This window comes from Carex rostrata, chromosome 24, assembly GCF_964058835.1.
Source record: "Carex rostrata chromosome 24, lpCarRost1.2, whole genome shotgun sequence".
NCBI classification, from domain to species: Eukaryota; Viridiplantae; Streptophyta; class Magnoliopsida; order Poales; family Cyperaceae; genus Carex; species Carex rostrata.
In genome coordinates this window covers 8,190,921-8,217,926 of record NC_135941.1, presented here as the reverse complement: position 1 = coordinate 8,217,926, position 27,006 = coordinate 8,190,921, and the positions used below count along the sequence as shown (strand labels likewise).

The following is a 27,006-nucleotide window of genomic DNA, read 5'->3' as shown; positions in this document are numbered from 1 at the left end:
CGTTGGGTGTCCGATCCGCCAACGGCTACGATTGAAAGTTCAAATTTCGGATTGAATCTCAGCCCTCCAATCACATAATCTGCTTTCTTTTGATTAAAGCATTTGAATAATGTGTAGAAGTCTAAATTTAACTAAAAACATACTCGTCACACGTACCGTCACACAAAAAATTATATTGCCAAATTTAATATGAATTGTAATGTACTGTTTCCTTATTTATTTCTTTCCCTATTTCTCTTTCTCTAATTTTATGGCTCCATCTGTATAATTTATAGGAGCATTATTGTTTTCTGGAATTGATCGCCAGGTATTTTTGCTTGACGAACTCAATAAGTTATTTACGGTACCTGCATTTGACTCAGTAAGTTATTTGCTTGACGAAACCTAAAGATTATTGACGGTACTTGCATTTGACTCAGTAAGGTACTTTTATTGCTTGACGAACTCAATAAGTTATTTTGGTTGACGATACCTGTGTAGGGTATTTCAAAATAGTATTTATATTTATTTGGATTATGTGCCTAAAATTGAGATTTAGAGTCAAAAGATACTTTTGCTTGACGAACTTAATAAGTTATTTTGGTTGATGGTACCTGTGTAGGGTATTTCAAGATAGTCTTTCTATTTTGTATTTATTTGAATTATGTGCCTAAAATTGAGATTTATTACTCTATTGTGTTTAACTCAGTAAGTAAAAGCTGTTTGATTGGTGTTAATAAATTCATTTTTATTAATGGATAGTTGATATGGATTTATTGCTTTATGAGTTCTAATTAATTAATTTTGGTTGCATTCAAGTGTTCAACTTGATTTAATGATTTAATCAAGGTGTACTGGATTACCATGGGTCAAATGCATTTCACTAAAGCAATAATGAAAAGGCAATTTGGGATGCTTAAAAATTGGTTTAGCAGTTCAACTGCATTTTAAAAAAAAAAGTTTGCATTAATAAAATTATATAGTATGATGTAATGTTGCGGGTTTGACAATTTATGTCAATTTTTTGGAAGCAATTTTGGCACTTTACATTATCATGTCATGTCATTTTTGTATGAGAAAACAGTAGATAGTGAAATCGATGAGAGCAGATTTAGTGAATATGTCCACTACCAGCATAATATAATGCATAATACCAGTACTTAATAGCCTTAATGTAATGCATAATTGTTGAAAGCTTCTTGTTACAATCAGATCTTAAAGTTCCTATCACTTTAACATTTTTTATGTTTTATTTCAGTTCTAAAAATTGGAAGGAGAAGTTAAATATCCCAGCAGCTGATACAAGACTCAACACTGAGGTGATTTATTTCTTATCTCTTGATACACTTTTATGAAGATGAAACATTAAGGGCAGTTTGGGCACTATCAAATTAAATATTGATGGGCATAGATAATTTTTTATTGTTTGCAGGAATTTTTATCATTTTTTTTTATTTTAAAAAAACGCAGTGCTAAAACTTTCCAATGTATGTACATGAGAAATTGTTTAAACACTTGGAGATGCAAGCCTTACAACAGGAGTAAGTGTGGTTTCTTTTTTAAAATCATATTGTTAGGTTTATATCATTCAAGATGTAGAGAATTTGTATGACCTGTTGGCTTTGTTTATATTATAGAAAGTTCTATTTAATTATTTATTTGATTTTTGCAAGTTAGGAAACACGAAATTAAAAGTCCAATGAAACAAGGTGCATGAATTGAGCTAATTTAATTTCATTATTGAATAATTTTTTTTATTGATCTATTTCTTTATGAAAATATGTCATTTTGTATGAGAAATATGTTTTTGTTGTCTTATAAAATGTCCCGTCGCAACGCACGGGTACAATACTAGTGTGTGTGTGTGTATATATTGCAATGGCTTCTTGGATTTAGAAACAGAAGAATATTATCTGCATCTAAATTTCAAGTCTCATTGGTTTGATATGTCAAGTTAATCAAGTCCAGAAAAAATCAACAAAACAAGAACAAATAAATAACGAGTTATTTTTATTACATTTCTTTTAGAATATTTTCACTATTTTTCTAAATAGGTACAAAATCACTACATTTGAATGGTCTAAAATCATTAGATCAAGCGATTTTCATAATTAATGACCAACATTGAAATTGAATTAATGGCTAACATAGCTCATGTACATTTACAGCATAAACTTGAAAACCCTTAAAGTTAATTTTCACATAATGTGCTCTTCTAATGTCCAAGAACAACCATTTCACTGCCATAATTAGGCAACTCCTCTTCCTCTTCCCCATACGCATCGCTGCTTGAAGAAGGAGGAGGAGAAGCAGATGATGGCACGTTCACGTCTTTTGCCTCCTCTTCTGTATTCTCTGGTGCTTGAGGATCACCAGGTCGACATGTCTTGTTGGTTGGTGCACATTTAATGTGAGGTTTAGCATGAGAAGCATCAAAAGTAGTAATGGCCTCTACTTTTGATGTATGTGAATCAGATTCCAGCAAAATCATACACACGAGCAAGGTAGAAATCAGCATGATGCGAATGGAACCCATGTTGATACTGAAAGAATGATGTATGAATTTTCTTCCCCTTTTTGTGAATTTTATGAGATGTTGTTCAGTGTGGAGAAAGAATGATATATGAATTTTCTTCCCCTTTTTGTGAATTTTATGAGATGTAGTTCAATGTGGAGAAACTATTTGACAGAATTAGAGCTTTATATTGTTGTATACAAGTGTTGTTTGCGTGTTTGGTTGGAATCAGAGGTTTTAAACTGCGCGCTATACTTGGAATGAAACAGGTGGCTGCAGGGTTGTACCAGTTGCCACATTTTTTTTTTTTTCTGAAACGATCTTTTTCTAAATCTGAAGTTATGGGTGCACAGAAACAGAAATATTCTGAATCTGGTATTAGGAAATGATTAGTGTCTCCAAATCTGCATTTCCCATTACTGTATCGGGATGTTTGATTCCTTTCCTGACTGTGAGTACCTTTATTACAACAGGTCTTGTGGTGTAAGACATTTAATTACAAAGATGTATCTATTTTGAGAATTTTTTTTTAATAACAATTATTAAATAACTTAAAGTTTTTATTATTTTTTCAAAAATAGATACAGTTTTTTAGAAATTAAATGTACTAGAAAGATGACCATATTTTTTGTATTACCTAGAAGTGACTTTTGAACCGGGATCAATAACTCAGAATTCAAGTATTTTTATTTTTTTACAATAACACATAAAGAAATATATTAATTTTTCTTACAGCCGCGAAAAATCCGGCTTGAAAAATATTGATCCGGGTAATTTGTTACAGTCTTTCTAATAAATCAAATTATATTGTATTCCATCTATTTTCAAAGAAATATATTCAACATTTCTAATATTTCAATACAAAAAATAAAAAATTCTGTTTTGTAAAAAAAAAGCCAAAACTGGTTTCAATGGTTTTTTTGTATTAAAATATTAGAAATGTTGAATATATTTCTTTAAAAATATATGAAATATAATATAATTTGATTTATTAGAAAGACTGTAATAAATAACTCGGATTAACATTTTTCAGGCCGGATTTTTCGCGGATGTAAGAAAAAATAATATATTTCTTTGTGTTATTTAAAAAAAAAAAATGCTTCGATTCTGAGTTATTAAATCCGGTTCAAAAGTCATTTCTAGGTAATACATAAAATATTGTCATCCTTCTAGTACATTTAATTTCTAAAAAGTTGTATCTATTTTTGAAAAAAAAATAAAAACTTTAAGTTATTTAATGATTGTTATTCAAAAAGAATTCTCAAAATAGATACAATTTTTTAGAAATTAAATGTACTAGAAGGATGACAATATTTTTTATATTACCTAGAAGTGACTTTTGAACCGGTATCAATAACTCAGAATCCAAGCATTTTTATTTTTTTACAATAACACATAATGAAATATATTAATTTTTTTTACAGCCGCGAAAAATCCGACCTGAAAAATGTTGATCCAAGTTATTTGTTACAGTCTTTCTAATAAATCAAATTATATTGTATTTCATTTATTTTCAAAGAAATATATTCAACATTTCTAATATTTCAATACAAAAAATAAAAAAAGTTAAAAAATTTCTTTTTTTTAAAAAAAAAAGTTTGGAAATGTGAAAATTTTCCAAGTATTTTTAAAAATATTCCTAAACCATAATTATTATTATTAAAATATTTTGTTAATTGGATAAAAATAAAAATATCGGCCACATTATCCCCGCATCAACTTTCCTTTAATAAATAATATACCATGATCCGTACTAATGATATGATCCTCAGTCCCTCAATCGTTCCCGTGTTAACTTTCAAAGATATAAATACTTGAACCATAAGATATTAATACTGTTCCCGTGTTAACTTTCAAAGATATAAATACTTGAACCATAACTTGATATAATCATCCTTCTTTTTCAATCCCCTATTCATCCATGCATCATCCCTCTTTTTCCGAAAAGTAGCTCAATGTGAGCTTGTCGTTAAAAAGACTAATTTCCCTTAGAGATCTATTGTAAGCGATTTTCCCTCTGGAAACAACATTTTTTTAAGGTTGTCGACAATTAACGCCAACAAATATATTCTGCAACGAGGTCTCGTTGATTTGGGAAATTTGGGAGTTACCGTTGGGATGTTTGAAAGAGGAGAGGAAGAGAAACGACGTGAATCGCTAACGGAGAAGAAAGCAATTGAGACTGACAAGCAGGACCAGGTGACTGGATGGGTTATCTCGCCGTGAGGATCAATTAACATGACAAGTGGGTCCTAGAGTATCAGTAATGGAGATATGTAGTAGTGAATAACTGGAGGAGATAGCGCAAATCCTTTTCGCGTGACCTCCCCAGGTTCGTTAGTCTGTTAGGCCATGTCAGCGCACGCTCTCTGACATGTCAGTCCGAGGTTAATTAGGAGAATTTACTTTACCAATTTGCTTTCTGTTTGTTGTAAAACAATCGCCTATAAAAATGGATCAAAGCTATGGAACCATTTTTATGCTTTTGAATATTATGAAAAGTGATTTCTCGGTTGGAGAATCCATTTCGCTGTTCTTATCTTTTTCTCTTTTTCCTCAAATTACTTGTTCTTTCTGTTAGAAATCGATTGCAATCAATTTCTCCTGCATCTGAGATCCAGTCTCGTTGCAGTTGTGGTATCAGAGCCAGGTTCATATCTGGGAAGTGTGAGTTCGAGCTACCGAAATGTCGCCAAAGCTGCGAAGTAACAAAATACCTGAAGAGATATCAGCTGATCTGTCATCGATCCATGAGAGGATCGAATCGTTGCCAAGAGAGTCGCAATCCACTCTGCAAGCTCAAGGGAACCAGCTCCAAGCTCAATTCCAGTCTCAAATCCAGATGATGGATATGCAGACTCAAGTTCAATTCAGAGAGCACTCCGATCGAATCAGGGAGTTGAAGGTGTCAGTTGATGGACTAGCAAACATGCTGAAATCCTTTCTCTCAATCCAAAACCCAGGTACAGGCCCTAGTAGTAGTTCTATTCCGATATCGGATCGTGTATCCAAAGATAGAAGGGAGGATAGAAGAGACACATCACCTGATAGGGAGGGGAATGGTGAATCTGGAAATGGTAGGAGTAACCGGTACCAAGATTACAATAATCAGAAAATACTCATGCCTAGAGTTGATTTATTTGAAGGGGATAATGCCACTAAATGGTTAGATCGCTGCAACCTGTACTTTGAGGTGAATCAAACTGCTAAAATCTATAAAACCAGAATGGCAACAGTGAATTTTGTGGGTGATGCTGATGAATGGTACAGTTGTTACCGAGTTGAAAACCCAAATCCACCTTGGCCTATCTTAGTGGATGCAGTTTTTGAGAGATTTAAAAAGAGAAACTGTGTAAACCCAGTGGTACAATTTAGAAGAACCCAACAAGTGGATACTGTAGATGAGTATATAAGAGAATTCCAGAGAGCCAAAGCAAGGTTACTAGCTGAAACTAGGATTAAACATGAATTTTTCTTTGTGTGGAGCTTTATCAGTGGGTTAAAGGGTGAAATCCAGAACTCCATACATCTCTTCAAACCACAAACACTTAATGATGCTTTCAATTTGACTTTAGATTTAGAGGTAGTTGTGGGACCCAATGACAGAAGGCCCAGTTTTGTGAGAACCATGCCTACTCAAAATTTTAGAACCTTGACTCCTCCAAATAAAACTTACATCAAACCTCCAAATAAACCTCAGATGATTGAATCCACACCAGCTCACAAACCTTTCAACAAACCACCAAACAATTTAACCTTGGATCAAAAAAGGGCAATGGGCTTATGTTTCAGGTGCAATGATAAATGGAGCCAGGGGCATAAATGTCCAAGAAGGGTAAATTTGTTGGAGGGAGAAGAAGAAGAAGAAGAAGAAGAAGAAGAGGAAGGGGAGATAGAAATGATTACAGATGAAGTACAGTATGAGGAGTTTGAGGAGCAAGAAGAAGGGAAGAGAAAGGAGCACCAGATTGTAACCTTGAGTGCTTTTAGTGGCAATGGTTGCAACAGAACCCTGATGTACCATGGTCAACTCAACCAAGAACCAATTTGCATACTAGTAGACACTGGCACTACCCATTCATTCATAAGCCCAACTTTAGTAAAAAATTTGAACATTCCCACCACACCCTCACCAAAACTTCCTGTTAGAGGAGCATGGGGTACAAAAGAAATGGCTAAAAACCTGTGCAAGGAGGTTAAATTCAAAATCCACAACCACCCCTTTTCAACAAACAACCTAATGGTACTGGGGGTACAGGGGTATGACCTAGTGTTAGGTTATGATTGGATTGCCAGTATGGGAGATGTGGGGTGATTGAGTAAAGGAGAAATGAGAGTAGAATGTGAAGGGAAACCAGTAGTTTTGGAAGGAGAGGTAGATTTGGAGAAAGAGTACAGAAGTGGCAATCAAATCTTTTATGCTCAAATTTACAGGTTGGAAGAAGTGAAGGACATTCAATCATGCCAGAATGATCCTGAAATTGAGGAAGTGCTTCAAAACTTCTCAATTCTCTTTGAAGAACCCAAAACCTTACCTCCAAACAGATTCATAGACCACAAAATCCCTCTGAAACCTGACTCTCAACCTTTCAACCTAAGACCTTATAGGTTCTCATACTCCCAGAAGACTGAAATTGAGAAAATTGTACATGATATGACGGATCAAGGGTTCATAAGGCCTAGCACCAGCCCATACTCATCTCCAATGCTATTGGTGAAGAAGAAGGACAATAGTTGGAGGATGTGTATTGATTACAGGAGGTTGAATGCTGAAACTGTGAAAAATAAGTTCCCTATACCCATAATTGATGATTTGTTGGATGAGCTACATGGGGCACAGTATTTTACAAAGCTAGACTTGAGGTCTGGCTACCATCAGATCAGAATGGATGAAGGAGATATCCATAAAACTGCTTTCCAGACTCATGAAGGGCTATATGAATTTTTGGTGATGCCATTTGGGTTGACTAATGCCCCTGCCTCATTCCAAGCTTTGATGAACACCATATTCAAGGCACACTTGAGAAAATTTGTTTGTGTTTTTTGATGATATTTTGGTGTACAGCTCAGATCTTGTTTCACATTTGAAACACCTCAAAATAGTGCTTGAAATTCTAAAATAGAACCAATTGTATGTGAAAAGGTCAAAATGTTCATTTGGGGTAACAAAAATAGAATATTTAGGTCATGTCATCTCAAAAGAGGGGGTAGCCACAGATTCCACAAAAATAGATGGCATGCTCAAATGGCCAGTGCCAAAGTTTGTCAAAGGTTTGACGGGGTTTTTAGGCTTAACTGATTATTATAGAAAATTCATAAAGGGCTATAGTCTTATTTCTAAACCTTTGACTGACCTGTTAAAGAAAAATGCTTTCAGTTGGTCCTTAACAGCACAACAGGCTTTTGAAGAACTGAAGCAAGCCATGGTGAGAGCACCAGTACTCAAGTTGCCAGATTTCCCACTTCCCTTTGTGATTGAGACTGATGCCAGTCAGACTGGTATTGGAGATGTACTGATGCAGTGTAAAAGACCCATTGCTTTCATGGGTAAAAAGTTGGGATTGAAGAATCAAGCATTATCCACTTATGAGAATGAGCTGCTAGCTTTGTACACTGCAGTAACTAAGTGGAGACACTACCTTTTGAGTGGTGAATTCATCATCAAAACTGATCAGATTAGCCTAAAGTACTTGTTAGAGCAGAAGATCAACACACCCATGCAACACAAGGGGTTGAGCAAGATGTTGGGATTGAATTACAAAATTGAATATAAAAAAAAAGGGTAGAGAACAAGGTAGCTGGTGCTCTATTAAGGAGGGATGAAGGTGGGGCTGAGTTAGAGATTAAAGAAGGGGTGATCTGTGCTGTTAGTGAATTGCAACCACGGTGGATGTTAGATGTCATAACCAGCTATGAAGGAGATGTGTGGGTGGAAGGACTGAAAGAGAAGCTAAAGGCAAATACTGAGCAAGAGCAACAACAACACCTTTCTGAGTACCAAGGAATAATCAGGTACAAGGGAAGGGTATGTGTAGGCAATCAAGGTGATTGGAGGCAAAAGATTTTGAAAGAGTTGCATGGTTCAAGCTTGGGAGGCCATTCAGGGATCACTGCAACTTATCAAAGAGTAAAGCAAAATTTTTATTGGCCAAGGTTGAAGGAAGAAGTGCATCTGTTTGTGCAAAATTGTGAAAATTGCCAGCTCAACAAGGTGGAACATACAGCCAGCCCTGGACTGTTACAGCCCTTACCAGTACCAGAAGAAGCTTGGTCAAGTGTGGGAATGGATTTTATAACTGGGTTGCCAAAATCAAAGGGATATGAGGTAATTATGGTTGTAGTAGATAGACTTACAAAATATGCCCATTTTACCCCTCTGACCCATCCATACAGTGCCACCACAGTAGCTCAAGCCTTTATGGACACTGTGTATAAATTACATGGCCTACCCCTGAACATAGTATCTGATAGGGATCCCATATTTACAAATAGATTCTAGTAGGAATTGATGAAAAAGCTGGAAGTCAAACTCAACATGAGTACCTCCTATCACCCACAGTCTAATAGTCAAACAAAAAAGGTCAACCAGTGCCTTGAGCATTATTTGAGGAGTATGGTGTTTGAGAGGCAGAATTGTTGGATGAATTACCTGATACTTGCTGAATGGTGGTACAATTCAACTTGGCACAGTGCAATTAAATTAACTCCTTTTGAAGCCTTGTATGGTTATGCTCCTCCCCAGCTAGCCTTGGCTAGTGCTCCTAAAAGTCAAGTAAAATCTGTGAATCTCTTTTTAAGGGATCGACAATCAACACTCATCCAGTTGAAATCCAATCTCAGAAAGGCTCAAGAACGCATGAAAAAGAATGCTGACAAAAACCAAAGTAAGAGGAAATTTGAGGAAGGGGATTGGGTGTACCTGAAACTACAACCATACAGGCAAATATCAGTAGCAGGAAGGAAGAATCAGAAATTAAGTTCTCGTTATTATGGGCCATTTGAAGTGATTCAAAGAATTGGGAAGGTAGCCTACAAGCTCAATTTGCCTCCTGATCCACTCGTCCACCCAGTGTTTCATGTGTCGCAACTTAAGAAGAAGTTGGGAGATGCACAGACCCCTTCTCCAACCTTGCCAATTATAGAACCTAAAGCTAATGATAAACCCATCCCAATGCTGGTCCTGGCACGAAGGATGATCAAAAAACGCAATGAATCATTGGTGCAGGTCTTAGTCCAATGGAGGGGACAATCTGAAGAGGATGCTACATGGGAGAATTTTGATGATATCAATCGCCAATATCCTGAATTCATTCGTGAGGACACGAATTTTGCTAAGGAGGGTGGAGTGCAACGAGGTCTCGTTGATTTGGGAAATTTGGGAGTTACCGTTGGGATGTTTGAAAGAGGAGAGGAAGAGAAACGGCATGAATCGCTAACGGAGAAGAAAGCAATTGAGACTGACAAGCAGGACCAGGTGACTGGAAGGGTTATCTCGCCGTGAGGATCAATTAACATGACAAGTGGGTCCTAGAGTATCAGTAATGGAGATAGGTAGTAGTGAATAACTGGAGGAGATAGCACAAATCGTTTTCGCGTGACCTCCCCAGGTTCGTTAGTCTGTTTGTTGTAAAATAACATGACAAGTGTTAGCGCACGCTCTCTGACATGTCAGTCCGAGATTAATTAGGAGAATTTACTTTACCAATTTGCTTTCTGTTTGTTGTAAAACGATCGCCTATAAAAAGGGATCAAAGCTATGGAACCATTTTTATGCTTTTGAATATTATGAAAAGTAATTTCTCGGTTGGAGAATCCATTTCCATTTCGCTGTTCTTATCTTTCTCTTTTTCCTCAAATTACTTTTTTCTATTTTTCCTCAAATTACTTGTTCTTTCTGTTAGAAATCGATTGCAATCGATTTCTCCTCCATCTGAGATCCAGTCTCGTTGCATATTCATAAGAAAAAGTATTTAGCAACAGTCGCCGCCACCCATGTTAGAATTATTCCCAACAAAGATTTGTCAAGTGATCTCTAATTTTATAAAAAAGAAACGTAAATCTTCAAGTTTGAAAATACAGTAATTTATCAGCAAAACATGGTGGACAGGCCCAAAATTGCAAGGACACCTTCAAAATTTGTTACATATCTCAGACGTACTTTTTTAACTAACAACAATAAAAGCTTATAGTATGAAGCATACAAGAATCATGATGTCTTGAACAAAACTTATATAGCTGATGAGAGCAAGGATCCTCCTTACCGACCTCACATAAATTACTCTCAATAAAACACCACCACCAATCAATTTGCACCAACTGTAAGTTTTTGATAAAGATCAAAAACACCAGTTCCCATCTTAATTGGCTGGCCGAGACAGACACTGGCTGAAGGAGACTCAATCCTGTCAACCTCTCCATGGAAAGCAGACCCCACAACAAATTTAGTTGCCGTCTCAAAGGTCATCTTGCCAAATGGTGACGTACTGTACTCACCCATGCCAATCCTATTCAATGGCCGGTATCCCCCATCAAAGGTCATAAAATCGGCAATCAGATTCAGATGCCGTTTATTGACCCCAATACCGTATGCATTGAAAACTGCACTGACCTCCTGGAGGATGGTTGCTCGAGCAGCCTCAACACCATAGGTGTTTAGCATATTGTGGATGTTGTTGGTGGTTAATTTGTTTATGTCAAGACACTCTTCAAGTTCCCAGAAGGCATCAAAGTTCACACCAGCAGTTTGGAGAGTGGGCATGTCGTCCTTCTTTTCAGGCTCGGCCACCGAGCACAGCTCTATGTTTTTGCAGCTTCTTATGTAGACCGACTTTGCCGTTCTCTGGGCAATCTGAAAGGGAAAAGACAATGTTTTGGTCAGATGTAATCCATGACATATGATATGATTACTGCTCTTGAGTATCCTTCCATTTAAAACCCCTAACAATTTTTTTTTTTACTCAGCTTCCTGTTTTAGGTTTACCATTCAAAAGCAAAGTTGGTCATTTGTAATCATTTTGTGTAAGCCCCAAGAAAATCACAGCATCATATACACCCTGCAAGAGAAGGTCAAGAATCCCTCTGCAATCGAGCTGAATATCACTCAAGCTAACTGTCTTTACTAACCAATCTACCGGACTATAAATTAGCATCAACTCTTTAAAATAATTCCAATATACCTTCATCACTTGCATATCATTTATTTTGACAGAAGAAAAACAGAAGGTTTTTAGAACTTGCTTTTAGACAGTTACCATTCAGAACCAAAGTTGATAATTTCTAATCATTTTGTACAAGCCACAATCAAACTTTTGAGCATCATATACACTCAGCATAAGAAGATCAAAATCCATGCTAAAAAGATAACCAATCTAACAGAATCTCACGTTGTCCCAATTCTCTTTAAAAGGCAACTAATCTACCTAACATTACTTAAATATCACTTTGTACCATAGAAGATAGGGCTACATCGGTCTATAGCAGGTATTAGCGAATTCTGCAAGTGCTATGGGTTTTTATTCTTAACACCAATTATGCTTTGCTCCCGTAGTACAGTTTATAAAATGAGCAGACTTATCTATTGAAAACAACTATTTCCCTGGCCCATATTTCAGAAAAATATGATGTTTTTTAATTGAAGAGAAACAAAGGATTCTTTTCATCTAAAATTATGGTTTTGTTCTGAGAAGTGCTCTGGGTGCTTGTTTGTTTAAACTGCCAAATATATTTTACTGACATTACTGTTTCTAGACTGTTGAAGTAATATATTCTTACTTAATCCAAAGTATGTCTGTGAAGTGTTTGCTTTAGTTTTAGGATTTCGATGTAGAACAATTGTTAATAACTATTATTTTATTTGGTCATCTTTTGTAGAATATTTCGACTCTACAACATACAAGATGATATATAAAACAATCATGTGCTATGAAACAGAGTCCACAATAGCACCACTATCTGCTATGTAAACAGTAATAATCACACATTTTGGTGTGTGTAACATTTCCTGTCTGGAAGGGGTAAGACATATCGAACTTTGGCGAGGATTACATAGGAAATTGCCCACAGAACTATAAGCTATTACTACAATTCAAGCAACAAGGGGAAAGGCACAATAAAAATTTAATGCAGCCAAAGGAGAACTGATTTACCTCAGACAGCAAAACATGAGGGTCGTCTTGTTCAAACCTAAAGTGTACCTCGAAATCCAAACCATTACCCTCTTTATGAACGTTTCTCTTCTTTTTCTTCGATTTCTTCTTCTCCTTCACCACCTTTTTGTCCTTTTTCTTATCTCTCTCATCATTTTTTTTCACCTTATTTGTCTCCTCCTGTTCGTTGTCAGCCACCTCCTCCTCTTCAGCCTCGGTTTCCACCCCTTCCATCATGTAATCTTCTTCCTTCTCTTCCACATCATCGTCAGTTCCAACCTCATCTTCTTCGTCATTTTTTTCTTTCTTATTAGAATCCTTTGTCTCTAAATCATCCTCATATTCCATCTCATCATTTTCCTGCCTTCTTCTTCTCTGAGCATCGGCCCCCTCACCATCGCTCACATCCCCACCATCCATTTCCCCCTCCTCTCCACTCTTCCCATTGACCCCATCTTCTTCATCAGCATCGATATCCATACCACCATCCTCCATCTCCTTCCCTCCCTCAGCCATATTGATGTTTCTTATCCTGTTTAGCAAGGCTAGATGTTTACGGATGGCCTCATCCATGGCCTCGACAAAAATATCCGATATAATTTCCAAACAATCATCAGGAGTCAGATCACAGTGAGGAGGATACAAATCTGGCGAGAAGAGCCGCATTTTCAATTTGTATATCGTGAAAACTCGTTTATCCTTGACAAAGAATGGGATTGTGCATACTTCCATTCTCTCAACCACATCTGCTACACATATTCGCCTTAGCTTGCCAGCCACTCGTTCGGCCTCCTCCCTGCAAGAGTTGCAACAACAGATCAGCAAAGGTAAATACCACAATAAATAGATTAAGACAATTATAATTTACAAGGACTCACCTCGAGATGTCAGGAAGCAAAGGGCATTTCATTACAGGAGTTCTAATTTCCTTTGAAGCAGTCATTAGGATCTCTTGTAACCGGGGTATCCCAAGTGTCACATTCATGTCACCCCTTCCCGCAAGATGAAATGTGTTCAACCTAGCAAGTATTAGATGACAAAGCAATCTGTTAGGCTCACAATAATCAAAGCATAGAAATAAAAAAAATAAAAAAAAACCTAAAAACCAAGAGCAAGAAGGAATCGTGAACTACAGCAACAAAATGGAAAAAATCCAATAGCGTAGGAAATATTACAATAACATTAAATACAAACTATTTAAAATTAAATACAACACATGACTGACCAATAACATCGCAACTGCTGAATTAACTTTTAAAAATGAATATGCAAAAGAAACATGAAGAAACTATCTGGAAGGACACTTTAAACATCAGACTGCATGGTATGTCTTTTTAATAAAAATTATGGACTATTGACACTTTATGTCCATTGCCCTGTGAGCTTCTGGTATTCCTTAACCAACCAGGAGATTAATATCAAGTAACACAAGCATCACCCGTTTCAGGTTATAGCTCACATTTTGGGGCCCAGCATTTAAAGTTCCGCTGTATTTTAGTCCACACCATCCTTGGGAAAGAACTATCAAGAAAAATTAGTTGGTGGTGACATGGAAAGGGTTGCCTCTGACTTAAGAAAACAGTAGGAACCAAAACGTAGAAACATTTTTTCAACAGACCAGAAAAAAAAATTGGAGAAACTACAAGAAAATTATGCAATAAAAGATGTGCAAGAAGACAATGAATACGTCATCTGTGTAGCTGGTTCACCAATGGATTGAGCTGCTAAAACACCAACAGCTTCACCAGGGTCAGCCAAGCTGGTCAGGTACTTCACTTTCATCAGATTAATGAGCTCCTTGCGTTTGATCTTCAACCGGCACTTTTGCTGCTCCTTTGGGAGCTTGGCAAATTTGTCAACTTGGTCAGACAGAGCACAAGGCAGGTCCTTTATGTAGTCGTTTGATTGTGACAGCTCCAAGCTACTAGCATGGTCCCCAAATTTGTCCAGTACAGCTTTGCGGTTCTGAAATGTTGAGTTTCAGTTGTGTTAGCACCTATGCATTTTATATTTGTTTTCAATTTTTCTTTAATATCTTACTCTCTTATACTTTTCTATTAAGATTGTATTTATGCATGCATCGAGTCGCCATGTACTTCTGTGAGCAATGTTACCAGACTCAAATTGAGTCGCCAAAAGTTAGTCATGACATCATTGAACACCAAATTGCATCTAATACATGGAACCTAAATTATATTGTTATTTCTAAGTCAGCTAAAAGTCCGTACATCACTAAGAACTCTGAATTCTGAAAGGAAGCTGGTCTTGTGAACGTCAACTCCATCCTCGCCATACTGGAACTGGATGACCGAGCCATCAACATCTCGCACTGTAAAATCATATGATACCTTCAAGCTCTCTAGGTTCTTTATCAGACATCTCTGTAGGTACCCGCTTCGGGACGTCTTTACTGCTGTGTCCACCAGACTAAAAATATAACAAGATACTCAGCATATATAAAGAGATATAATTTCTCTCCTTGCTAAAGAGAAATATGGTGTCTTCTGAAAAACATGCATATTATCCTAACTTATATAAAGAGTGTGACTATCTCTCTACCAGTCTCCCTTTCCAACTTTTATTTAAAAGGAGGCCCAAACTGTCCCCTGGCTCATAAAGAACAGGCAAGTGGAGAATCTGAAGGGTATACATTCTGCATAAAAGAACTCTTTTTAGTTTCCCATTATTACGAAATACAGCATAAAAGAAGGTTATACCCGTCACGACCAGCCATGCAATGAAAATAATACTCTTGGGGGCGTAGGCCAGTCAAAAATCGGTCACTAATAAAACCCCCAGACCTAGAGGACGTGTCCCAAGAAGGGAAGCAAGGTAGGGTTTTGCCAGAGGCCATGCGGGGCACACGCTTTCCTTCTAACTCCTGTTGGCCTAGTAAGGATGAGATTTGAGTCATGTTCACCTGTAGAAATAGTTATTAAAAAGTTTAATAAATCATATAGAAACTCAATAGTATTGAATGCATATACATTTGCAGCCATCCATGTTAAATGGATGATTTCTGATTAATTTCTCCCATTAAACACCTTTAAGCATACCACTAAGCTGCAAAAATAAATAATCAGCTCAATAATACTAACAAGTAACAAGAAACCCACCAGACTTCCTTTAGCACCAGTAGTGGTCATAAGAGAGAGGCAGTTATTTGGGTAGGGTTTCTGTAACCCGTTCGGGAATAACATCTTGTTGACCTCAGAAGTAAGGCCATTCAGTGCATTGCACATCATCCTATCCAGTGTTACCGTTGCCGAGTCCCTGTTTCTTCTAACAACCTTCTCTACCTCTCCTTGCAACACTAGAGGATCTACACAATTCGACAATATAACAAATTTTACGTTGACGACAAATATTTAAAATTATTATCCTTTTGTTGGGGAATATGGTGCCTTCGAGATATTATTTTTGCCATTTTTTCTAGTCAGAAATTAGTTCGGTACATGTGAAAATCCACCAAAAAATTACCGACATATAGGGGCAAAAATATTCGAACCTATGTTTTTTTCCTTGATTCCAGTAAAGCGAGCATGTACATCCTCACTACGCTCTTCACATTTCTTTAATATTTTATTCCTCTTGCCATCAGAGTGTTGATCAATTAGAAGGTCATCTACTCCACAAGTAAACCCATGCATCTGATGGGAAAAAAAACAAAAACAAAACCAAAAAGAAACACATATCATTGGCCATATCTTGATATTTGAGCTATAAGCTAACAACACGTTAAGTAATCAAAACGAAGCCAAAAAAGCCCTTATTTTTCACGCTTGCCCATAAAAAACTCAAGTTTGACACATGCTTGTGACAACCTACATTGAAAAGTACCATGCTTGGCCATTTCTAACAAAGAAATGTCAAATAAACCTGAAGTTCAAATTCAATTAAACATTACACAACAACCCTGCTTGCACCGACATTCATCTAGAGAAACCAGAGAAAGAGGGAAGTTAAATCACCTTTTGAAAAGAAAATTCTAACAGCTTTTGGACGAATTCTTAAATGACAAGGTACTTGCCACATTTTGTGTGGATGCAGCCCTTGAGGTTTGGCAAGTATTTCATGATGAGAGGAAAGTTTCATCACTTGGATATATTAAGAATATTTAAACAAATAAGCAAATGAAACCTTAGAACAAAATGAATCACCTGAAGAAACATTGTAAACAGCCGGCTGAACACAGAGAGAAGATCACCTGCCGCATCAGCACCATAGAGCTCATGCACCGTGTGAACAATCCCGAACTTGCCAAATTGTGCCTTGTCTATCATTCCCTTCACAAGCTCGTTGTCATGGATATACATTGTCACCTCAGGAGGCTCTTCTCGGGAAGTATTCTTTTTCGATGACTTTTTTCCCTTGTTATCTTGAATATATTCTTTTGGGATTCTCCCCTTTCGCTCGATAGTGAATGGAGGCCGACCTCTAGTGATGTAATTTAAAATTGTCGTGATAACCTATATGAAAGAGAGGTTCAATAGCTTTTCTGAAATCAGTTCCCGCCAAGGTACTGCTCAATAGCAACTTGCCCCAGTCCAAAAGGTGCAATGCACCATACAAGGATTATAATACCACTATAGCTAGCAAAGAGCTCACACAGCCCAAAAAACACAATCAGACGTAAACACAGTACAAAGTACAAAATGGAAGATATAAATGAACCTGACCCAAGGGTGAATCCTTGTGACTAGAAAACCATATGAACAAAAAAGTCACCCAAAACTTAACCCAATAAGTAGAATTACTATTTCTCTTGATGATAGTACTAACATGATCTAATACTACCCCAGTACACCCCGTTCAACAAGTCAGAGACATCTGATACTGAAAAGGTAAGATTCAATCTTATAACCTAAAATTAACAAAACATGGAAAACAGAAAATTATTCACCTGCTTGCCCGTCCAAAGTGGCTGGGGCTTGTATATTGCAGGAGCGAGTGGTTGAATCTTGTCAGAAGAATCAATCACAGAGATCTTACGGCGCCTCGGCTTACCTAACAGAGTATTCCGTGAATAATTTGGTAAAATACATCCTTGGAGGAGCTGGGTGTACTCTTCACGGGTCAAAAAAGTGTCCAGGTTTGTCAGAAGCACAGCACTCACAATGTGGTCCTAAAGCCCAAAACAAGTTAAGTTGCTATTATTATCTTTATTATTGCAGTATTTGATGCTAGTAGTATGAGCTGTTTAAGTTGAAAGGCTCTTCAAACTGTATATCTTGCCTGGATTAAGCCTCTGATAGGGTCGCCACTGGTGGAGACATTGTATTGCTTGTTTGCATTGACAATGTTCATGGCTTCAGCACGAGATATCTCATCTTGCGGCACATGTACATTCATTTCATCCCCATCAAAATCAGCATTGTAAGTACTACAAAAGCAAAAGAGTGCAGCTTTTACCTACATATATATACCAACCACATCACTTGTTCGTTTCAAGGGTATGAAACAATGTACGGAGTAACAAACCTGCAGTTGGCATAGTGCATACGTATGGTCTTCTCTCCTTTAAGAACTCGAACAACATGAGCCATCATGCTCGACTTGTGGAGGGTTGGCTAATGTAACAAAACAAATCAAATTTCACATGTCATGATTAACACAAAATTATGGCCCAAAAAGATTGAAAGAAAAACATCAACAACAATATTTGCCCAAAAAAGATGCCCCCTTTATTGGAAAAGCCATATACAAATTCTCCAACTCACCCAATACTATCTTCTTTATATTTACCCACTAGAGCACAGCTTTATTTATAATAATTGAAGTATGTGGTAGTAATTTATGGCCCACTTATACCTGACGATTGACAAGCACGATATCTCCGTCCTTTAGATGTCTGTAGACAACCTTGGTCTCGTAATCAGTTTCGGGACCCTTTCCGAGCTTGGCATCGGCTCGAGAGGCAGGCAGCTTTTTGTAAATTGAGTACCGTTTGGGGAAGGCACTCTGGAGCTTGTAGATACCATCGCTGTCCCTGTAATGGGTTGCCCCAGCGTGAATGTCTGCGCCATTTAAAACTGCCAGCTGCAGCTCCTTAACATTCCATGCTGTCACTCTCTGCTCATACACAAATGATGAGGGTTTCAGTTATAACCCAAGGCTTAATTGGTGCTTAAAACACTATGCTTGGTTGGCATCATTGCCAACCTGCTTTCATACTAATAATTGCATGGCCTTTGTTATGTACCTATAAGCAGGTTCGTTGGCTTACAGCTTAAGATCATTATCTTCTTTATCAAAAGCAAGACTGCTGGTGGAAACAAATAGGAAAGGACTACCTCAGGATAAGTAAGCTTCATAGCAAAATAAGGAGGGATGCCAATCTCATTGACGGCCAAGTACGGATCAGGGGATATAACTGATCGGCATGCAAAATTGACCCTCTTGCCCATCATTTTTTGGCGAACAATACCAGATTTCTTCTCCAATAGCTGGCGTATCCCATTTATTCCCTTATCAGCCCTCCCTGAAAATGTCAAAAAAATGCCATACAAAAATTAAGATGACTAAAAGATGACCCCAGTTTTTATTAATTGAAGTTAAAAGGCCATATGGATAACCGATAGCTTTGCTGGAATCAAATAAGAGCGTAACACGTCTTTGAAGGTTCATCCAGCTCTTCACAATTTCCAAATAATTGGCATTGACTGCTAGCTGGCTCCTCAACAGGTTGTTTGCCTCCACCACCCGTCCCAGCAATTCATTATGTGGATGCTCCAATATCTAGACAATATTAAAGGGAAGCATTACTATGGTACTATTGAGCTCAAGTAGGCCTCCAACATCAATAACAACTAATACACTGGAGATATGTTGAAGTGACTACTCAGTCAGCACGTGTGTGTGTGTGTGTGTGTGTGCGTGTGTCAACGTGAGAAACTAGTCCTCTGCACGAACTTCAGTGTCAAAATTGTACGTCTGGCTCTTGACAGATAGATATTAAGATTATAGCATTGACAAAAGAGAAAATAGCTCACCCCACGGTCAGAATCTGGGCTTCCAGCAGAGGGACGGAATCGATTTGGGGGAACAGGAACAACCTTTAAAAAAAACATTCCGTAGCCTGTTTCCCTCTCAGCCATGCTAAGAGTGCTCTGTTGAAGGTCACAGATTAGATGGCAAAACCTGGGCTCATGATCCCACAAGTCTTTTAAAATCCCCTCCACCTGTTCAAATATCACAGAACATACCTCAAAATTGCGAAAATGATAGTTTCTTATAAACCCCCCTCAAAACTTATTAAAGTTTTATAACCACAAATACCTAATTGCATACCCCCACCACCCACTTATGGAAGCACGCTGACTGATGAGTTCATTTTCCAAAGATGGCCCATCAGACTTATTCAAGAGTGGAATCAAGGCTAATTCGATATGGTTATATAAGAAACTAATTAATTTGTGCATTACAAAAAAAATTTACAGATGCACAGCTCAAACCTCTGCAGGAAGCAAGTGTTGTTGACCGCCTCTTAGCTCTTCTTTTATCTTTTCATCTGGCACACCAGCAAATTTCTTCTTGCCATCACCTTCATTATCAACCTCGCTATGTGCAGATTTTTCACTAATATCAGTACTACCAATGATATTTGACCTTGCATCCCTACTTTGCATAGCCTGAACATAATTAATACCAATAAGTAAGTGCTAGCATAGAAAAAGAAAAGTAAAACTGAAGTAAGAAAATTTTAACTTCCAGTACATAAATGTGTCAGGCTGCTATGCAGGTAGAAAAAACCAAATCAAACCAAAGATAATATATTAACAACAATTATACTAAACCAGTTTCCAATACACAACAGTACCACACCAGTACCAGAACTAGACAAATACCTTGTTTAGCCAACCAAATATGGGGGAAGTAATTCTTGGGTTTCGATAGCCACAATGACTGCAACTCTTTTCTCTCTTTTTGAAAAGTCGGGATATGATAGAGAGAGCCTCTGAGTATTGGATGGAGGTCCAGGTGCTCCTTTTTGCGATTTCAAAATTCGGAGAAGACTCATCAGAAAAATCACAAGTGCTTTCATCTTCACCCTCTGGCAAGAAGGATTTATGTGATGCCGCTGCTTCTAAATCCCTTGCTCCTACTATGTCACCTTTAGTTATAAGCTCCAGCTGAGATGTATACCTTCCTACCTACAAAATGCTATTTCATTTAGAAGTGCTGCCAAAATTGAAACCTTTCTGGAGGACCTACAAAGCGTGGTAAATATTCCCTACTCCACTGTTTTTTATTTAAAAAATTATGCAAAATGTCCCTCCTTCCCTCATCCTTTGAAAGCAAGAGAGAGGAGAGAGAGAGAGAGAGAGAGAGAGAGAGAGAGAGAGAGAGAACATGGAGGCGTTTGGTTAATAGAACCAAGAAGGGAGTTTTAACTGCACCTTTACAGAAAAGGCATAAGAAAAATCCTCAAAAAGAATATCAGGTAGGAAATATAGGGGCAATAAAAGTGCTTTCGTCGAAACATTTCATACATTCTTAAAGGTATTAAACATATCTCACATGCTCTGCTCATTCTTTCGGAACAATATAAACAGACTAACAAAAGATAGAAAGTTGGGAGAACACTCACCAACTCAGAGCCGATTTGAAATTTATGGCATTGTAAACAGATGGTTTGAAGTAGTGCTCGCAGGCTGCTAAAGAGCAATGGGTTGTGAACTGTTCGTGCTAACTCTATGTGCCCAAAATGCCCTGGGCACCTTGCCGACAGCTGCCCACAAGTTCTGCATCTGCATTTGATTTAATAACAAACAATAAACAAAATGAGCTCGATTTCAGCTAAATTACAGCTGATAATTTACATAAAAATGGTAACGATCATTTTCATGATAAACACAGCTAGATTAGGGCAAAGGAAAATCAAAACCATCTAATACTTACATATAATGTCTACGCTTGTATTAAATCAAAACCAAATTAAACTTGAGCTGGTTATACAGCAATTTTAGACTTCATAGGAAAAGTTGAGGCAACTGGCCATAAACCCACAATCTAGTCTGCAGAGGCTTAACTATGCACCGGTATACAGTGACCCCATACACATAGTGTAGTTACTGCAGTGATAGTTGATATGTTTGTAAGGTGAATGGGTTATGTGAACTCACGAGTCAGTGTCGTTGATGGGGCCCATTGCCGCATCGTACAATCCATCTGGTACAGGATTATACTTTACATCAAAAATATCTGGTTTTGTAATCTTTTTTACACTAATCTTTCGCACCTCCTCAGCCCGATAAAATGTGAAGTGTACTGAATCCACAGTATCTGATGCTGCCTTATCCTAAAAATCAAACAACAATTAATTCAGATATCCTCACGATATACTGGTTTCAAAGGCAAATAGAGAACAATTTCTAAAAGGAGAACAAGACGAGGCAGTAAATGGAATATCTACAGTGCGCAAGCATCTGCAGGACCCAAAATCAAAGTAATAACAATAATATTGAAATCAAGTTAATGGAGTAGAGGAAGAACCTCTTCAGCTCGTGCACCAGCCATCTTTAGGCAATTCCAAGAGGAGGAGAAGAACTCTCTGACCAGAATAAAAACCAACAAAAATAAAATTTAATGCATTGGAGCAGAAATGAAATATGTTAATCAGAATTGAATTTTATTGATTGGAAAAATCATATGTAAATGAGAATTCATTTATATTTATATATATATTATATATATAAAATTAAAAGAATCCAAATTGTTGTTCTAATTTACCAAACTTGCCACTCATATTAGTAATTACTAATTAGGGTCAGTGGCAAAGCTAGGAATTTTGTTAGGGGTAGGCAAACATAACTATATAAATAGTTGCAAAAAAAAAAATTAACATAATATAAAATTACATCATCAATTAAAATAAACAAGAAATCAAGATAATATACATGAACAGCAAAGGTTTCAACTAAGTCAAAAGTTTATAATAAAATTAGAGCCTTGGTCCATATGAAACCAGTTCACTATGAGCACTTTTAATCTGTCTTGCATTCAACATACTGTTTGACACACCTAGAAAATCCAAAAAATGATGAAACTTCACCAGCATCTAGATCTTTAAGTCTATGAATTTCAGACACTAAAAACACTCAACTTGGAGTTGGTACATTGTTCTGTGCAAAAATAACAAAGCAGGTTGTCAAAATGACCAAATTTGCCCCTTACATTATGTACATTAGTGAAATAAATAGCAAATAAATTGTAAAAATTATGAAATTAAATATACAAGTGAGCATTTTTATACTTGAAATTAAAGATTGATTTGGTTCGACAAATAACCTCAGAAAAAAAAAAATATCTACCCTTTTTCACCATAGCAAAATCTCAATACTGTTCATGTTCTCCAACCAAAAATGTAACCTACTAACCTCCAATTTTCACAAAAATCTCACACGAAATGAAACTAAGACCAATACGCAAATCAGATTTGTACAGATTCATTTTCTTCAATATCAAGTTATAAGCAACCTCACTGAATCATAATCATCAAAATTTAAGTCAATATCTCAGTCACTGACAGCCAATTTTCACAAAAATCCCACACGAAATGAGACTAAGACCAACAATATACAATTCAAATTGCTTCAGCAATTCAAAGAGTCTAGGCAGCAGTACTCAATTTTAATAGAATCGAGCTACAGGAATTCAGAGAAGGGGATTTACCGAACAGTAGTAGGGGGCGGCTAGGGTTAGCAACTTAGCAGGCACAGGCGGAGGTGGGATTGTGGGAACAGGCGGCACAGCGATCAGCGGTAACAGGCGGTGGCGTGGCGCGGCGATTCTTTTTTTCGCGCAGGCGGAGGCGATTCTTTTCTTCGCGCGGCGATTTTTCTTATTATTTTCTTTTCTAGCTCAGGCGTTGCTCTCAGTAGCAAAGGGTTGAGATTTTTTTTAATAATACCTACCTTCCACGTGCGATTTGGCGACGCGAGTTTCGCAAGGGTTTTAGCGTGAAATTGGATGAAGAAGAAATAGTGTTAAGGGTGAGGAGGCGGAAGAAGAAAAGCTACCGTCGAACGAAGTCGGAGAAGAAAGACGAGTAGAGAAGTCCCGTTTGGCGGTATAAGGGACTAGGGTTTTAAGGCGGCAGCCGGCACAGAAGCGGAGGGTTTAACAAAACCAAAAAGAAAAGAGAGTGGAACACAAGTAGCATTTACTTTGCGGTACCGTCAGGAGCCTATTTTGAATAGAGATATGAGTTTGCATCGAGATGCGTGCCATAATAAGACAGACGATTCAGATCTTATTTTATACGGTCCGGTACCGTATTTTCCGCGAAGTACGGTGCAGTACTTGTTCCCCGTTCGCCGCAATAAAAAATGCAAATAAATGATTGAACAGTTTATAGTCTTTCTAACCGTTTGATTTATTTTGAACCGGTTAGAATGGATCTTTAGTTCGCTGCATTCCAATAACAGCAGCAGATGAGACTCATCGGGTTCTCGGATCCCCGGCAGCCCAGGACCTAGTTTGATTCCGATGGGCAGCATCCACCATATATTCAATTAAATTCTGATCTAACGGTTTGGTGATAATTTAAAACGGATTTGATATATTCTGACCCTTAAACCCGTTAACCCTACAAACTCCGATTCGTCTTCTCGCTCTTTCCCAGTTCCCCCACAGACCATTGCCTCCTCTCCGTATTTTCCACGCCGCATCGACCTCCTCTTGTCAGAGACATCTTTGTTCTTGCCGATTGCTCCATTTAATTTGGCGAACAAGATGGGATGGACGAGCTGCTGACACGGGACCCACAGTCAGAGACATCGAACTAGGAGGTTATGCAGGACAGGTTCGCCACGCCCCTTGTTCACCTCGTATCGATCATTATCATTCTCTGTGCCATCTTTCTCTAGTTCTTCTTTTACTGGTACGGTTTGTTAAAATCTTGATTTTGATTATTCAATACTAGGCTTAAACAATTTTCTGGTGACCATATTTTGCTGGTAAATTTGAAAATCTTGCTAATTATTGGACCCATTATGATTGGACAGGACTTGAGATATGGGAAAAAAAAAAAAAAGGATCAATATCTTTGTTGATGCAGAAGGTACTGTTGAAACTAATCAGCACCAAGGCCCAGCCCATATCGAATCAGAAATAAAATGAAATTGCTAGAAGCCTCTACATAAGTGTGTATGACGTATTGTCCAGAATACTCCAAACCAATGTCGGTGATCAAACTTAGAAATAATAGGAATAGTTTAGAAGCTTCATTGATCGACATAATAAGAGTATAAATAGGGACCTTTAGTTCTCATTTTCACCATCCAAGTAAGAAAGCAATCTTGGATCATATAAGTAGTAGAGTGTTGTAGTAGTTTGGAGGTGTAGGATAATATAAGTAGTAGATGGTGTAATCTTGGAGGTTAGATTATTAAGTAGTAGAGTTGTAAGAATATGTTGAGAGAGTAATAAAATTAGTTTCAATATAGTGTCCCTACTCAACAGGTACTAATGCAAATACAAGTTAATTACTGGTGTCTCACGAATTCTAAAGGTTGTGACCATTTATTATCAACCATGGCATAACTCAAATTAGATATAGATGCCTTGTATTATTTTATACTATTATAGGTACTTGTATAAATGTTGGTGTGTTGTAATCTTTACAGTGGTGTTGAAGTTGTGTTAAGTTGTAGAAGTTATGCATTTTATTAAGATATAGAAGTCGTGGATTTATTTGTGAGCATCTTTTATTGCTCTAAGAGCATGTAAACAGATTTGAATCATAATAATTATTCATTTATATTTATTGCTTTATTGTTATAATTAAGATGCATATGATTCTATGAGGCATAAATATATTGCACAGGAATAAAAAAGAAAATTACTTGCATATATATGAGAATAATTGTTCAGGAATAAAAAAGGAAAATTACTTGCATTGTACTATTGCCCAAATATATCATTAGACATGAGTTTCCAGTTAGGAAATCTTCTATTTTTTTGTCCTCCTAATGCTTTTCATGTTTTAATGCCTCGATAGTTTAATAACGGTATCCATCTTCCAAGGCAAAATAATAGCACAAGAAACAGTGACAGTGAGAGTGATCTCTCCTTTAAATGTGACAACAAGTTACGAGCAAGTCACGGTTGGGTATTTTGAGTTTGCATCTTTTTTTTTCTTTCTTTTTTCTAATTTGAATTGAACATGAGGATGGACAAATTATATTATATTCTTAATCTTAATATATCACTACTTTGAAAGTGTTAGCAATATTACTCATTCAATCAAAATATAGTGTGACCTAATTGATTCAATTCACATTTAGTTTACCAGTATATAAAGTGCACTCAAATAATAAATACAGACAAATTTCTTATAGTGTGTCAAAATATATTGTACCTGAAATATATGTACAACAATGACATTATACCAACTAGAGCAATGAATAATCTAATTACATAGTGAACAAAAACATAAACATGTCTAAAGAAACTACTTCTGTCTCTATTGCTTTCTTAGTATGATCAACTTCTTATTACATCAAAAATGCAATCATCCCTCTATTTACAATGTAAGAAAGAAAAGATAAATCAACCAATCTATAGATCAAATGAAAATATCAATCACTGTACAAAATGAGCAACAAAGGGGCATCTGATTAACCCATTTTCATTGCAATCTTTGCATCTCACAAAACCACCATTCTCTTCTTCTCCATCCTTCGAAACAAACACCTTACACTACCCGAACATGTTTCGCACGACACAAATTTCATACCCCGCAGGCCGCAACCGCTGCATAGCTCCTGGGTGGTGCCCCCTTTTTTAACCGACAATGATTCACAACTCCCCAAAGCCTTCCCAAGCTTGCCCCCTTCGTGCATTCACTTCACCTCCTCAGCTCCTCCTAAGTGTCGTCCATCTGCAAAATCTGTGACAACTTACCAGTGAATAGATAAACTAGATATAATCTGGCAATCAGATTGATCGAGTTGTAGTAAATGTAGATTAATTCAGCCACAACATAGAGCAATCGGATATGTCTTCGCCCCCAATTAAGCCCTATTAGCTTCAAATAAAAAAAATAGAACGATAAAGAAATTGTTTGGTACTTATGGAGGCAGGAGGTTATTTCCTGATGAGAGTAGGGTGTGGTGTGTGACGGCCTGAACACATATGTCGCATAAACCCTAAAGCACAGTTGAGAATTTGTTTCATTCGACGGATAACTTCCAATCAACATAGCTACACCTAATTCAATTACTAAATTGTTTAAGCCTAGTATGGATTAATCAAAATCAAGATTTTAACAAACCGTATCAGTAGGAGAACCAGAAAAAAAAAATGGCGCAGATAATGATAGCAACCGGTACGAGGTGAACAAGCGACGCAGCGAAGCTGTCT

General features: G+C 37.1%; 1 protein-coding gene and 1 long non-coding RNA gene across 2 annotated transcripts; one reads left to right on the top strand and one right to left on the bottom strand.

Annotated features, from left to right (window-relative positions):
- Positions 1-10,559: 10,559 nt before the first annotated feature.
- Positions 10,560-23,433, bottom strand: NRPA1 (nuclear RNA polymerase A1). The gene is made up of 22 exons (XM_078325482.1): positions 23,314-23,433; positions 22,135-22,192; positions 21,765-21,940; positions 21,230-21,389; positions 20,487-20,792; positions 20,094-20,270; positions 19,632-19,820; positions 19,215-19,377; positions 18,933-19,120; positions 18,451-18,711; positions 18,121-18,209; positions 17,875-18,022; positions 17,543-17,764; positions 16,800-17,108; positions 16,148-16,289; positions 15,756-15,961; positions 15,357-15,559; positions 14,868-15,066; positions 14,327-14,604; positions 13,518-13,658; positions 12,640-13,435; positions 10,560-11,342 (listed from the first exon to the last, which is right to left on the bottom strand). The coding sequence occupies exons 2-22, from the start codon at positions 22,156-22,158 to the stop codon at positions 10,797-10,799; spliced, it is 4,923 nt and encodes a 1,640-aa protein (XP_078181608.1). The 5' UTR covers positions 22,159-22,192; positions 23,314-23,433; the 3' UTR covers positions 10,560-10,796.
- Positions 23,434-24,387: 954 nt separating this feature from the next.
- LOC144575911 (uncharacterized) lies at positions 24,388-25,386 on the top strand. The gene is made up of 3 exons (XR_013518555.1): positions 24,388-24,523; positions 24,648-24,703; positions 25,105-25,386. It is a non-coding gene; the product is annotated as an uncharacterized LOC144575911 (long non-coding RNA).
- Positions 25,387-27,006: the final 1,620 nt, after the last annotated feature.

Bases quoted from the DNA above. Each gene is read 5' to 3' on its own strand.
- NRPA1 (XM_078325482.1), bottom strand. From the start codon at position 22,158: ATGGCTGGTGCACGAGCTGAAGAG. The intron at 18,712-18,932 runs GTAGTCCTTTCC...GTGTATGAGCAG, and splicing joins TGAAGCTTACTTATCCTGAG to AGAGTGACAGCATGGAATGT. The intron at 17,765-17,874 runs GCAAGATATACA...TTTGGGCTTTAG, and splicing joins CTATCAGAGGCTTAATCCAG to GACCACATTGTGAGTGCTGT.